The sequence below is a fragment of the Talpa occidentalis genome, unplaced genomic scaffold (genome assembly GCF_014898055.3).
Source record: "Talpa occidentalis isolate TD23 unplaced genomic scaffold, MPIMG_talOcc4v2.1 talOcc4.14, whole genome shotgun sequence".
NCBI classification, from domain to species: domain Eukaryota; kingdom Metazoa; phylum Chordata; class Mammalia; order Eulipotyphla; family Talpidae; genus Talpa; species Talpa occidentalis.
In genome coordinates, this window is record NW_023601433.1 from 33460601 (window position 1) to 33477361 (window position 16761).

At 33.1% G+C, this 16761-nt stretch overlaps 1 protein-coding gene across 7 annotated transcripts in view; it reads right to left on the reverse strand.

The window, feature by feature from the left end:
- Positions 1 to 16761, reverse strand: part of RGS7 (regulator of G protein signaling 7) — a 502597-nt gene that overhangs the window by 125111 nt on the left and 360725 nt on the right. For all 7 annotated transcript variants that reach the window (XM_054694910.1, XM_054694912.1, XM_054694913.1 and 4 more), the window contains one exon: positions 2616 to 2722. In XM_054694910.1, the coding sequence (XP_054550885.1) occupies positions 2616 to 2722 (107 nt within the window). The remainder of the gene's footprint in view (positions 1 to 2615; positions 2723 to 16761) is intronic.

Genomic DNA, 16761 nt, shown 5'->3' on the forward strand with positions numbered 1-16761 from the left:
ATAGTCCAATCATTGCTCAATATTCTTTGTGATTTTGTGATGAAAGTCAGGAAAGGGACCTGGAGAATCATGTCATATCTCAATCCTCTAAGAGAGGCCAATTAGACAATTTAGAGTTTGCTGTAAATACAGATAGTATGATTAAAGTGGACCAAACAACTGAGACAAAGGTATATGCTGTTACATGCCAATTAAATGAAATTGAGTTTAATTTGTTGGTAAATTTAATTTGTTGGTAAATTAATTTGTGGTAAATTCATGTTTTGACATTTTTTCAAATCCTCATGAGACTTAGAATCCCTATTATTTACTGGAGCAATTTTAAATATGAACCTTCAGTTTTCTGACTTTAATTCATGATTTTAAAAATCCTTCTAAGGAATTGCATTTCACGTCACTGTAACAAACTATGTTGTTTGGAACCAACAGAGAAATGGAAGTAATGCCTTAAACAACAATGTGTTTTTTACTAGTAGAGCTGTTCAGATACAGACTGAGTAATGTCTTTGTATGTTATGTCAGAAAATCAATTATGCCAGAATTTTCTGGACTTTTATTGTGTGTTTTTTAAATCTTGGTTTTAAGAGACTATGATTACTAGTTACAAATACATAATATTTGTAACTCAAATTCAAATACATAATATTTGTAATTCATATATGGGTGGGTCATTAAAATAGTTAAATAATTAATATATGACTTTGCTAATATAATTTAAAAGTTTATCATCAATCTAGGTACACTGAACTTGATTATCTAGTAGTGATATAATTCATTTTATCATTTGTTTCTAACACTCTTAAAATATAGTTTTTTTTCCTATAATAAACAGTGGTCCACTCCCATTTTTGCTCATTTTTGACTGTGAGCATGACTAACATATTTAAGACACTTCTAACTACTAATTTCAGTTTGGAAACAACAAGAGTGGAATTAAAGTTTGCAACTTATGCTGTTTCAAACCATTATCACTAAAATTGGAAAATGTATGGGATAGCTTGTTTTGAGAAAAAAACTATATTAGATGATTTCTGAAAGACAAACCGTATTTAATACTTCCTTAATAGGTGTTAACTTTTATATATTGATTTTACTTGCAATATTATGAAAATTGTAAAATTAAAATAACACCTTTATATTCAGATTTTGAAAATTGTATTAGTCACAAAATTATAATTTCTACATAAAATCTAAAACAACATAATTGCATAAAAGATGTAATCTGCAATAGAAAAGAAATTCTTTTAAAAATCAGAAGGTGTTAGTAACACATAAACCATTTGTTTGATAATCACTAATAATTTTTACTTATTAAAATGTTAACTTTAGGACCACGAGTTACTCAAATTTAATAATAAACTAAGTTGTTTTAAGGTGCCATTATGTTTAGCCATATAAAAAGATAAAACTATATTATTTTTAATTATTTTAAGTAATTTAACTAATTAAAAAAATGATTGAATACTTAGGTTAGTTTCACAGTTTCTCCTAGCTATTCAGTGCAAACAGTCCTATGATTCCTTACTTTGGATAAAAGGATACCAAGGAAAGGATAGGAATAATGTTCTAGGAGAATGATGATTTTTGATAAAAGTTATTTTAAAAAATATTACCTCTTTAAATAATTATTTAAAAATAATTATTGAGTTAATAATACTTACAAAACTTTATATAATCTAGAGGTATAGGATCACATCCTACACCACACCCACCACCTTATTCTCACTTCTTTGGCACCCAAAGTATATTCAGTCATTTATTTAGACATGAAGAACTAATAATATTTAGAACAGTGAGAAGAGTGCCTCAGTGTCTGAAAGTTGGACAATGGAGAGGAGCCTCCAAAAATACCTGCAAAAATTAAGCTAGAGTTTAAGCTCTGGCATTGTAAATGCCTTAATCTACTGCTCAGTTACTAATGAACCATAATGTTCGATGAAATGTAGGATACACATAAGGTAGATAATTGTTAATTCAAATGTCAATTTCATGTACAATGACTGAAATTAGAGTCAACATAATTTCCTGAAATAATAGCTTCTGTGTCTTTTGAAATTGACTTAGAATGTCTCTTGTCAATTTGAAATTAATCTCTTGTGTCTTTCTGCTCAGAGAGTATACAAAATGCTAAGTATCATGACTGTCTGACGTATGGACTTCTGGAAGGCTTTCAGATACCAACCTGTAGAGAGTGTTTGTAATTAGCTAAATTCTATCCTGTAGCTTTAAGCATTCCCAAGTGAGTCTGTTTGCCTGGAGATGGTTCTAAATCACAGGTAGTGTCCAGAGTATAGCAAATTTAGTTACATCTCTCAATTTCCTTTTAATTAGTTAAATGTAATTTATAGTTTTTCCATTTTCCTCAATTCTATCCAGTCATTTAATGGACTTATTTAACTATAATCATCACACAATTTAGTTTTCACAAATTATCTTAACTGAATACACTTAAGACTACAATTTTAAGAAATTATGTAATTTAATATTACTGAGTCTCTAACTATCTTATGTCAAAATAAAATGAGTCATAATTTTCAAAATTTCAGTAAAACACAATTATCAAATAAAATTCAAACCTCTGTTTAGTCATTAAAGAATAGCTTCATTAAACTTACTTGAAACCTGTAAAAGGTGCCATCATCCTTGAGAGTGAGTACGTGATCTGAGATTGGAAAGAAGTAGCCATGGGCAGCCATTAATGTTCCCAAATGGAGAGCCTCCACTGTTTCATTAAAAAAAAAATAAAAATAAAAAACAAAAATAAATGTAAAAGCTTTATAAGATGTTGATTTACAAGAGTGAAAGATTTTTTGTTTTTCCCCTTGGTGCACATTCTTGTATTTGTATTTTCAGGATTCAGAAAAGCTGGTTGTGTAGTGTTTTGTTCTTCTTTCAGCTCTTTCATACAAGATATACTAAGATCACTCCATTCATGCAGTGACTGTGCAATGACCACTCACTCTGTGATGACAAGTCCAAGTTATGGAACATTGAAATTGGAAGGTTGTTCTGAAATCATAGAATCTGGGTCTTTCATTTTATAGATGGGACACATTTCATTAAATGTTAGTGTTTTTTCCACAAACCTACTTGACATATCAGTAGAACTTTAAACTCTTGAAAGTATTCCCACTTAATATAGTGTGCTCTAATACTATATCGATAACTGGAGATATAAATAGATCTGTAATCTTAGAGTAAAATAATCATTATATCTACTTGTCTAAGAAACAGAAATCTGTAAGTAAATTACACATAACAATATGCACATAAGTAAATCTTTTTATATTTTATATGTGATTATGTTAAACTAAAAATTGTGCATATTCCCATGTTTTCTAGAATTTATGTTATCAATTCATGTCATCTCTAAATATTTTAATTGGTATCTTCATGTCATCTCTGTACAAATGTAATTGGTATCTTCTCCTATCTCTGACCTCTAAATTTTTTTCTAATGACATGGATCATTATTATGGGATGATAAAAAGAATATTAAAGGTATCTAGACAGAGGTGAGAAATCAAGTACTCTACTAAAATGAACAAAAATGTAAGAAAAATGGTATTTCAAACCATCTATGCTATATTATGTGAGACAATGATCCTGTATCATCCAGACTGCTCTAGCTTTTACACATATAATACATACAGTGTATTATATACACACCATTCTAGATAAGGTCTACAGAGATTTATTTGACAATAAAAATACATTTCCAAATGGGCTGGAAAACAGTTGCAATGCTTTCTGTAAACAGAAATGTATTCCTTCTATAGCAGCCAATAATCTCTTCCAAAAAAGGTGAACTAACAAAATTTGTTTAATCATTATTATTGCATTTGTACAGAGATGACATGAATTGATAACAAAGTCTAAAAAACATGGAAATACCCACAATTTTTAGTTTAACATAATCACTTATAAAATATAAAAAGATTACTTATGTGCATATTATTATATAGAATTTACTTACAGATTTCTATTTCTTAGACAAGTAGATATAATGATTATTTTACTCTAAGATTACAGATCTATTTATATCTCCAGTTATCAATTTTGGGGAGCTATGATAGCTGGTAATTACTGAGACACTAAGATTTTTGGTGTGGCACTGCTAAGCATAAGAATTCCCTCCACCCCCTCTCTTCATGCATATAATGGCTATTACTAAAAGTCATTGTTATTTTTTTTTCTGTCATGGGATACTATGGCACTCCTTCTAAATGTTATCTAGCATCTTGCAAATATTTTAAATGGTATCTTCTCCTATCTGACCCCTACTTGCACATTGTTCTTATTAATAAAGAACAACTACTAATTACACTCTTTGCCACACTAATGGAAGATTTTATTAAGTGAATTCATCTCCTTCACTTTCCCAATGAATTTTTCCCTGCGCAGAATGCTATTTTTCTACATTTTTCCGTTGACTTTATATATATATATATATATATATATATATAAAACATGATTTATGCATCATATTGCATAGTTCAAAGTTAAGACATTCTCAAACCTGTGCTGCATACAATTATATACCCATATATTCATGAATTTTGTTAAAACTTGGGAGCTAGTGTGATGATGTAGGAAGAATAAAACTTTGGAGACATATTTTGTTACTTAAATCCTATAAGGTTTTTCCATCTATTAATGAAGTTAGTAAATGCACCTTACAGAGTTAGCATGAAAATTGAATAAGAATACATGTGAAGAAGTCAGAATAGTTCTCAATAGGTGGTAGCTATTGTGTTTCATTACTTACATGTTGGATCATTTTCAATTTTCTGTAACGCACTTTCAGGAAGTATACTTCCATAAATTTGCTATTTAACTAGGCTAAGTGAAGGAAGCTGGCGGTCCTAAATAGTATCCATTTACATCTCTTTTGTGTGTGTGTGTTTATGAAATTAAAGTGGTAAGAGAAACTATGAAAATTTCTGATTCATAAAAATGAGCAGGTGCTTACAGACTTGGCCATATTCTGAATCCCTGGATGCTCCCTATCAGATAGTGTTGGGCAGAGTAACACATTACATTCATTCTAGGATTTCTAAGTCAGGTGGTTTACGTGATTTGTCATAATCATATTTACACTTTTATTCCCAGAAGTAGGAATATATTATTAACACTACATTACAGCAAGATAAATTGTGTTATAGCACATGAGGACGTTTGTAACATATGCACATAAAAACGGAAAACTGAGATGCCCAGAGAGAAATAATAAAGAGAGTCTATGGACCTCCCTGGTGGCACAAGGGGTAAGATATTGCAGCCCAAGTTTGATCCGCGGGTGGCCAGGGAGCAAACCACATGGTGCAGCAGACTTCTCCTGTCTCCTCCACTGCTCCCCTCAGTAGTGTATTTCAGTCAATCTGCCTGTTCTGTTCCCTAATCTGTCTCTGGTGAATCCTCTCACCCCCAACACCTCTGGCCTGTACTCCAGTTCTTGTATGCATAAATAAATAAATCTTTGCAAATAAACAAAAGAGATTCTGAACTCTAAGCCTAGGAAAGATTGCAACTGAAATAAAGCAAATAAGTAAGTGGGGGGGAAGCAGTTAGGTGTTAAAGTGCTGATGAGGATAGATAGGCATGTTGTGGTAGTAACACCTGAAAGGGGAAATCTTATATTTCTAAAACACAATCTAAGTTGTAAATCAATGTTATCACAATAAAGCAAAAATAAATAAAAGAGAAAAATAGTAAAAGTGAGTCAAGGGAAGCTACAGAAAAAAGAATAAGAAGCAAACAAACATAAGAACATTCTTACTTTCCTTCACCCATTAGACACAACTTCTATAATAGATTTCTGCAGATTTTTCTTCATGTAGCACTTCCATAATTTAGCCTGCATAAATACTTGCTTATGAGAATAACAAAGAATTAATTAGTAAATTTTATCTATATTTTGAGGACTAATACTCACTTTTTTATTTAATTTGATGATATATGTTATCATTTCACTAATTTCCAGTGATACTTATGTTCCATTTTACTATTAAGGAATATTTGTTTTGATAAAGTTTGAAAATGTCTTGAATTCAGTATAGATAAATTTATGGGGGTATTATTAGCTGAAAGTATAGTTTCTACGTGACTCACAGATACTTCAGATATATAGGTCAAATCAAATCATTTAACTTAATATTTGAAAGACTGAACTTTCAGTGATTTGGGGGTCTTGTTCAATAGTAACTTACACATATTGAGATTATAGTGGTTATATTCTCCATCACAGGGATTCTAGAAAATCTGTCTTCAGAAAAAGGTAAATGCTCTCATAAAAAATTGGGGAGTTTCTACTTCATTTAAAACTATAAAAACTATAAGCTTGTGGGCCTCCCTAGTGGTGCAAAGTGTTAAGACACAACCTATGAAGCTGTCTGCAGCCACCGGAGCATGAGTTCGATCTCCAGTGAGGGAGCAACCCACATGGTGCAACAGACCTCTCCTGATACGCCTGCTATTCCCCGCAGCAGTGTACTTCGGTCAATCTGTCTGTTCTGTTCCCCACTCTGTCTCTGGTGAATCCTCTCACCCTCCGCACCTCTGGCCTGTAACCCAGCTCTTGTATGTATAAATAAAAATAAATCTTTTTAAAAAACCTGTAACCTTGTACTTAGTAAATCAATGGTAAAAGTATATATTGGATCACTGCTTCCAGAATGAATGAATAAATAATTTTATGAATAAATGACATGTAAAAAATATGAAAATCAGTACTAAATTACAAAATACTAAGCTGGTATTTTGTGTTGTGATGATTAACAGTTTGTTCAGCTCTTCTAAGATAATGTAGACATTCAAAATCTCTTTTACAAAATACTTTTTGCAGACATTAAGGTGGGGTTGTTTTAGAAATTATATTATGGGAAAAAGTAATAAAAGCCAAAAAATGTCTTAAAGTGGAGTTCTGGTAGTGTTTTCAAGGTTGAATTATTTAGTGTTAATGATTAACATGGAGCTACACTTTCCCATGGCCCTGCTGGTTCTGAATCACAGTACAGTTTTAATAAGAATTTGGAATATCACTGATAGACTTGGAACAAAGAGTTTTATGAGTAACTCATTAAGAGTGCCCTCCCAATAATCACATACCAGATGGTTCTGCCACATTATGTGTCTCAGCAAAAGAATTACTTATCAATCTTCTTGAGCATATGGTAGTCATGTCACCAGCCCAACTTGGTAAGTTCAAAAACAAACCTATCAAAAAACTCATTTATTTTCCATTGGAATATACAAGTCATGAATAAACTGAGAAATAAAAATACATCCCCAATCAAAACTATTATGATGTGAACAGTCCAGCATAGCTTTGTTAATTCTTCTCATTTCATTACATTACTTTACCTCAAATCCTGAAGTGACAGGATTTTCAAAATTCTTTAAAGGCAAAGTGAATTCTATGTAAAATTATTTGCTTTTGAACACATCTACTTTGGAAAGTTAATATTATGAAAAATATTAAAGAGACTTGTTCACTTTCATATTTAAATTTATAGGAGCATATATTCCTATGCTCAGTTCCATATTTGTGACATACTTAAAATGGTAATATTATTCTTATCTGAGGTGCAACTCCTGAAATTCCCGGCTTCTCCCAGATGGAAAGCATCATTATATTAAGTGATGGAAACGTTTCTCTGAGTCGAGGAAATAGTAATATTAAATGTCAATAATTTGTTTTTATTGTGGTCTTGCGTTATTTATTCTTATTTTTATTTAGGTAGTAGCAAATACACTTTCATTATCAACGCCCTTCATGTAGCCAATATGATTAAGTTATGGGGAGAAATAGTTTAGAAAGAAATATACTTAAAATAGAAAAAGTCAAAGAACAATGCTAAAATGTAGACAGAGGTAGTAAAATAATAGGCATTCATCATTATTCTTCTGAGTCATAATGGAAAGATTTTGTTGAATGTATTCTGCATTTAATCAGACAGGAAAGTGGTCATTTTATAAATACTTCAAAATATAATATTTTGGGAATTGACATTTCAAAAGATAAGGGTAATAATATGGAAAAATTCACATAGATTGAACAAATTTGTTCTCCAACAAAGCCAGAAAAGGTAATCTATTACTATATTTAGAAATTCTAAGATAACTCTATTATGCCAGTAGTAGGAGTTAGTGAAGGAAGTATTTGGGCTTTCATTTAAAAAAACACACCATTTTCATATAGAAAATTCAAGTATTGCTTGCTTTTCCATAATCACAAATTACCGCATAGAAGTGAATAATATGGCAATGAGATAAAATGATTCTCTTTGAGAGAAATAGAAATATGCACAATTTAGATCAATTAAACTTTGAGAAATATACTAGCTAACTGATACAAATAAATGATATTTTTGAAAAAAGGAAAAAAATTCAGAGGTGAATCAGCCCACTACTTAGGTTCCCAAATCCCTCACCTGTTAAATGAGGATAATAAAAACCTGATGTCAAAAGTTTGTTTTGAAATCAATTGAGATGATATTGCAATTTGCTTAAAATAAGGTTCATTGATTATAAATGTTGCAACAATCTGAGTTATCGTCAGTTGATACTTGTGAAAGGACACTGTCAGTAATACTTACTCTAGTATAGAAGACAGAGAGGGAAACTGGTAGTTGGTATTGACCTAGACTTCCAGGTCAGGTTAAACACTCCCAACTCAACAATACTTAAAGTATTTTTGATAATCAAGAATAAAAGATCAGTGCCAGAATCACAGATTTAATAGCATAGTTTGGTATCATAGTTATAGTGAAAGATGTGCAAAGGCAACATATTCTGCACTTTGCAATTATAAATCATAATGTGAAAATACCAGAGATTGAAGAGAAACTCCCCTGGTTCAGGAAAAGGGTTGGGAGGATTCATAAAAGACCTGATAAAAGATAAAATACATTGAGTCTGACAATGCTGAGAAAAACCAAGACAAACAAAGCACAATTATATTAGTCAGAATCTAGGGGAAGCATAATAATTTCCTAGGACTCAAAAAAACCCATAATCCAATGTAAAACATTGATACCAAGACTAACATGACCATAAATTATGATGTTTACTATGCACAAATGGGTAGAACAGTCTCGTTATCAGAAATCAGCAGTTATGAAACCTTAAGAAAATATACCAGAGCCTCCCTGGGGGTGCAAGTTATTATGAAGCTATTCACAGCACAAGTTCGATCCCCAGCCCAGGAGCTAACCCTCATGGCACAGCAGACCTCTCCTGTCTTACTCAGCTGTTCCCCTCAGCAGTGTATTTCAGTCAATCCACCTGTTCTGTTCCCCACTCTGTCTCTGGTGAATCCTCCCACCCCTGCACCTCTAGCCTATACCCCAGTTCTTGTACACATAAATAAAAATAAATCTTTTTAATAGAAATAAAATATATCTTTTTTCTTTTTTTTTTTAAGATTTATTTATACAAGCACTGGGTACAGTCAGAAGCGCGGGAGGGTAAGAAAATTCACCAGAGTCAGAGCAGGGAGCAGAACAGACAGACTGACAAAATACACTGCTGAGGGGAGCAGCAGGCTGCAGGAGAGGTCTGTGCGCCATGTGGGACCCTCACCTGGTGGCCGGGGATCAAACCGGCACTGCAGAGGCTTTGGGCAGCTTTGCAACCCAGCACTCAACTGCTGCGCCCTAGAAATAAAACATATCAATGTGAGGAAAAAAAAATGCTACAACTGAAAAATAATAGAAGCTTATGTGGAGAACTGATTTGGATATACTTTACATAGGAACTAAATCTACCAAAATGAACTAAGATGTTCATTTTGGTAGATGTAGTATATTTCTCTGTATAATTGAGAGATGGTACAAAGTTATCCGTACTTTAATAACATTCTATTTATAGGTATGATTGGTATGATAGGTACATAGGGAAGTTTTCAGGAGAGGATAATCACAGAGAGGTCATTCAAAAAGAGTGTAAGAAAACTATAACAATGCAAGATCCAAATCAATAATAAATTATAGGGTAAAACAACATTCCCCATAAACTATGACATCAAATTAAAATGCTTCAGCAAGTGAAAAAATAAAAAAAAAAGGAAAAACTATGCTACTTACCAGGGAGAAACTATTCGCACACCATTTGACAACAGATTAGTACTTAAGGTCTACCAAGATAATTTTTAAGATCTACCAAGAACACAAACAACTCAACCAAAAAGAAACAAATGGATCAATTGAAAAACAAACAAACAAACAAACAAACAAAAAACAAGCAGGAGAGCTAAACAGAAATTTTCCAAAGAAGGTACAGATGACCAAAAAGCATATGAAAAAATACTGCTCATCATCACTACTTATCAGGGAAATGGAAATCAAGATCAAAATGAAATACTATGTCACAACTGTGAGAATGGCCCATGCCAAAAAGACCAGAAAGAACAATTGTTGGCAAGGGTGTGGAGGAAAGGAAACCCTTGTACACTGTTGGTAGCAATGCTGATTGGTACAACCTATGTGGAAACAGTATGGAGGTTTGCCAAAATATTAAAAATAAATTACCTAAATATCCTTTAGCCACACTTCTAGGCATCTAACCAAAAGATTAAAACAATACAAAACACTAATATGAAGTGGCATATGCACGCCTATATTCACTGCAGCATTATTCACAATATCCAAGTTATGGAAACACAGTATCCAACCACAAATGAGTGGATTAAGAAAATGTGATATAACCCAGATATTCCCTCATTTAACCAACTCATCTAAGTTTAGATGTGCAGAAGGGCTAAGACAAATAGCATATTTCATTCATATGAGGAATATAGATAAACAAACAAAAGTACAGAAAATCTAAACCAAAGAAGGCTAAAAACTTAACTGTAGGACAAAAACTACCAGAAGGGAAGTTGGGGGAGGGGAACAAAAGGAGGAGGGGATCCAATAGATTATGGTGGAGGATATAGATTATTTGGTAATTGACGATATTGTCACATACAGCTGAAGTAGTATGAACCTATACTTCCAAATTATATACAAAGCTGTAAGTCCTTGTTACTGCAATAAAAATAATACAAAAAAATTAACATGCGTTGTATAAAATTTCTATCAGTTATTCTACCTAAATGAGTAGAAAGGAATAGACTGAGTTTCTGCAACATGATGCTTCAGATCATAGAGCACAAGCTACTGACCAAGTACACATTTTTATCATGAAAACAAACAAACAAAAAAAGTTCAATTGCAAATCATGGGATTTGAATTCGAATATTTGTCTAGTTAAGTAATTGCTTATTTTGAGTAAGTCATTTCATTTCTCTGAACTTTAGAGCTGGCATCCAGAAATTCAGAGGTAAATCATCCAAACTCTTTCCAACTCTGACTCTCCACCATGGCGTACAGTCAGTCAGTCTGAAAGAGCACTATAAGAAATACTTTCATTCTCTCTTCCTCTTCTGGTATTCCCATTATTTTTATGTTGGCTCTTTTGGGGGGATAAATTTTGGAGTGTTCCTTCTTTTTATTCTTTAATACATTTCTCCCCTTCTCTCCCTGGGTTCTTTTTACATTTGCATTTTGAATTACTCTGACTCTTCCACATGAGCTACTCCTGAAATTTTCTCCTAAATATTCCAACCACTTTATTTCTCTTCTTTCTTTTTATTTCTCTTTTTAAACACAGAAACAAAATTTTTATCTTATTTAGAGCTTTTATTTTATTTTTTCTGTCTTAATTTTATTTCTATGGTCATTTAGTTGATTTTCTGAGTTTTCTTCTATTTCTTTTAATTATTTTGTCATTGCAAATTAAACTCTGCATTTGATCAGAGACGATAAGTACCATGTTTTTGAAGTTTGGTTCAGAACATAAAACACTATATTTGTGTTGTATTACTCCCTGGAGACTTACAAGGTCATCTGTTGGGTTTGTCCTGTCATCATTTGTATTTGCAGCCCTGTTACTATAAGTGAGGCTGCTGCTGGGAATGGCTACTCCCCTTTCACTGGTCAGGAGTCCCACTGGTCCTGGTGGCAACTGGTATGGTTCTTTGGTAGTCATGATGTGTGGGATCTCTATATCACTTCTCTGGTGTTAATGCAGTCTGACATGTGAGATTCAGTATCTCATGGGAGGTTGTAAGTGGAAAGACCACTCTAACTCCTCCCTGGTGTGAATCTGGGACCTCAGCTGTACAAATGGCAGACTTCCTGTTTCTACTGGGACAATGCAAAATGTGGGTCCACTCTACCACATCCTTTGTGAGAATCAGTGACCTCAATGGTTCTTGTGTACTCTCATCAACATTTCAGCTCTAAGTTATTTGGAGCACTTTGTTTGTTTTACTCTATTTTCCTATCAGTGTCTTAACTTTCTGGGCTATTACAAGAAACCAAAATTTACACATAAATCATGCACTTTTTCATAGATTAAATTCTTAGAATTAATATAATGGGGTCAAAATAATATAATTTCATAAAATGCATATAATTTATTTTTTTATTTTTTTAAATTTCATATATTTTTTACATAATTTTTCATTTTTGCACAATGTGTGCATTTTCATCTTGGTTAGAGTCCCCATACAATTCCCATCACCTTTGTTTTGATCCTACTAACTTCTCTCTGTCACACCCCGTAGTGTGTCTCTGGTTTATATGGATCATCTCACTCATAGTAGGAATTTAGAAAACCTAAATAAGGACCAGGAAAAAGACTAACTATAATAAAGTAAAAATCAAAATCAACAAGCAACTATAAACCAGAAATGCATATAATTTAAATCTTCATCAGGAAATTGTAAATATATTGGAATCCCTGTAAACTTGTAAACCATTTGACATTATCATTTATTTCCTCATTTTTAATTTGATGGGAAAATATTGTCTTACTTTAATTTGATTTTGCAAGACCATGTTAAATTCTAATTAAAATAAATGGTCTTTCTATATATAACATGAGTGAAGAAAAATACATTCAAAGTTGATAGTGACACTTGAAGCTTCATAAGCTTGGAAGGATAGTAGTCTGAGGCAAAGAGTGAAGTATGTCAGGGTCTCCCCTGATGGTGTAGCAGTTGAGCACTGGGCTGCAAAGCTGCCCACAGCCTCTACAGCACTGGTTCTATCCCTGGTCGCTGGCAAAGGTCCCACATGGCACGCAGACCTCTCCTGCTGTGCCCGCTGCTCCCTTCGGCAGTGTATTTCATAAGTCTGCCTATTCTGCCTATTCTGGCTCTGGTGAATTCTTTCACCTTCCCGTGCTTCTGACTGTACCTAATGCTTGTATAAATAAATCTTTAAAAAAAGAGTGAAGTATGTCAATTTCTCTTCAATCTCCTTAAAAAATTTTCTCTCTTTTAAGTTTTCTTATCCTTCATTCTTGATTTATTTTCTAGACTTATATAATTAATTATAATACTGTATTTCCTTTTTAATTCCCCTAAGTTGTTCATTCTCTTATTATTGAGTCATAGCAGGTTTAGTAATTTAGTCTATGAGTCTTCAGTTCTTCATCCATTTTTTCATTCTGTTTACCAGAATGGTACATAACTACAACCCATGCTAAGTGAACATGATATTCTCTTTACCATTATCCTCCAGAGCCTCAGAATGCAGTGAACTATATACTAGTTTAAAAAGCAAACAATTTGACCGAACTGGGGCATGTAAAGAAGTTGCCACTCCCATCACCCTTCTTATTTCACCCAGTTAATAGGAAAGAGCTCCAACAAAATACATTGTGGAATCTATAGGCAGTGAAAAAAAGTAGTGTTGGGAAACAGAGAATCTGTACTATGGGGGAACATTTGTGAAAGTAATAGCTCCAAGAGAGGCTGACTAACACACTGAAAATTTATGGCAATATAATACAATTATATATATATATATATATATATATATATATATATATATATATCTTACTATCATACCTGCAAACTCTAAAAAATTAGAATTCACTTCAAAGGGATGTAATACAGAGAGGCTTTCTGGGGTGAGTACTAAGAGAGGTCCATAGTTCAGAGAAGTGACATAGACAAGAACACTGGAGGAATTTGAAGTCTCTATCGTTAACAAATATACCAAACATTCAACATGGCTCAGCTACTCAGCAGATTATCATAACTCAGCATACTACGGCCTCCATTGCTATTTCCTAATATATAATATGCCCAAGTTTTAATGAAAAATAACAAGAAATGTAAAGGGACAAGAAAAAACACAGTGCAAAGAGGTAAATTAGCAGAATCAAATTTAGATAAGATGGACTTATCAGATAGATAATTTAAAATAGCTATGATTATTATGCTTAAGGGTTTTAATGTAAAAAATAAAAGATATGAAAAGACAGATGGCTAATGTAAGCAGAGGAGGAGAGGAAGATAAATAAGAAGGACATATTAAGAAAGAATCACAGGAATACTCTAGAATCAAAATTGTAAAGGAAGGAAGACTGCACTAATGGGCTCATTAGTAGGCTCCACAAAACAGAGGAAAGAATCAGTGAACTTGAAGACAGATCTTTGAGACAGAGAGAAAAGGAAAAGGAGGAGGCAAAAGAGGGGGAAGAGAAACAGAACAGAACATCCAAGTACTGTGAAGTATACTAAAAGGTTTAGCATATGCATAACTCAATTACCAGAGTAGAGAAAAGAATAAAGCAGAAGAAACATTAAAAGGATAATGGCCAAGACTTTCCAAAGTCAAAGACAGACATAAAGTCAAAATTCAGAGAACACAGGATAATTACCAAGAAATCTAAAAGTAAACATATCATATTTTAATGATAGAAGATGGGAAAAAAAATCTGGAAAGAAGCAAGAAGAAAAATAAACAAGTGACAACAAAAAACTCGCTAACTTATGAAAAACAAGAATATTAATTACATGGATTTCTTATCCGAAATCATGTAGGTAAAAAGAAAGTGGAGTGAAATATCTGAAGTGATAACAGAAACACTCCCCTTACACACATACTCACAAATTTAAAATACTACATTCAATGAAATTATCTTTCAAAAATAATGGAGAAATAAAATACTCAAACAAAAGAATTAATTGTCTGGAGATCTACACTGAGAATATTAAAGAAGTTCTTTATGATGGGAAAATAACTTCATGACAGAAACTTACATACACATAGAAATAGGAGATCATCAAGAAAGTAATAAGTAATGGTAAAATAAAATATTTCATTTTTTTTAATTTAGAGGTTCTTTTTTAAAAGATTTATTTATTTATTTATTTTTGTTTATATAAGAACTGGGTAAAGGCCAGATGTGCAGGAGGGTGAGAGGATTCACCAGAGACAGAGCAGGGAACAGAACAGGCAGACTGATGAAATACACTGCTGAGGGAGCAGTGGGCGAGACAGGAGAGGTCTGATGCACCATTTGGGACCCTCGCCGGCTGGCCAGGATCGAACCAGCACTGCAGAGGCTGTGGACAGCCTCACAGCACTGTGCTCAACCACCTGCACCTCCAGGGGAGGCCCTAAAATATTTCATTTTTAGAATTCTATCTAAAATGTATGTTTGCTTAAACTAATTATATTAGCTGATATACCATTTGAATAAGTACAGTAAGGAAAGAATAGGAAACATATTATTATTAAATACATGATGACATGTGAATCAGTGTTACTTTAAGATGGAATTTGAGGGGCCTCCTGGTGGTGCAAGGGTTAAATTCTCAGGTCCATCAAGCTATCACCAGCCACTGTTGCATAAGTAGTTTGATCCCAGCCAGGAAGCTAACCCCCATGAGCAGCAGACCTCTCCTGTCTCACCCACTGCTCCCCTCAGCAGTAGATTTCAGTAGATCCCTTGTTCTACTCCCCACTCTGTCTCTGGTAAATCCTCTCAACCCCCCCTGCACCTCTGGCCTACACCTCCATTCTTGTATGTATAAATAAATTAAATTAAATCTTTTTTTAAAAGATGGAATTTGATTAGCAAATATGTTTATTGTAAACTCTAGGTTAAGAAATATTATTAATAATTCTGGAAAAATTGTTTAAAAACATTATTGATATCCTAACAGACATAAAATATAAAATGTTCATTTAAAACTATATTTAAAAATTTTAAATATAAATATAAAACTATTTATATTTAAAGCTGGTGGCAAAAGGGTTAAAGACAAAATGCTTTCAAGCTATCACCAGCCACTACAGTACAAATTGGATCCCCAGCTGGCCACGAAACTAAGCCACATAGCATAGCAGACCTCTCCTGTCTCTCCCACTGCTCCCCTCAGCAGTGTATTTCAGTAGATCTGCCTGTTCTGCTCCCCAATTCTGTCTCTGGTGAATCATCTCACCTCCCCTGCACCTCTGGCCTACACCCCAGTCTTACATGGATAAATAAATAAATCTTTAAAAATATTTAAAAATAGGACCTCCCCAGTGTTGCAGCAGGTTGAGCACAGCACTCTGACTGTCCATAGCACTGCATTGCAGATACGATTCCTGGCCGGCCAGGGAGATAACCACATGGCACAGCAGACATCTCCTGTTGCACCCACTGCTCCCCTCAGCAGTGTTTTCGGTCATCTGCCTGTTCTGTTCCTTGCTCAGTCTGTGGTGAATTATCACCTTCCCATGCCTCTGACCTATACCCCAGTTCTTGTATAAATAAAAATAAAATCATTTAAAAAATTAAAAAAAAACTAGATATGGCAGAATAAATAAAGAAAAATATGCTAAGGATACATAGTCTATAGAACATGATAACTATTAATTTATATAGATCACTAATTACTGTAAATAATACAATTAATATACATAATATTAA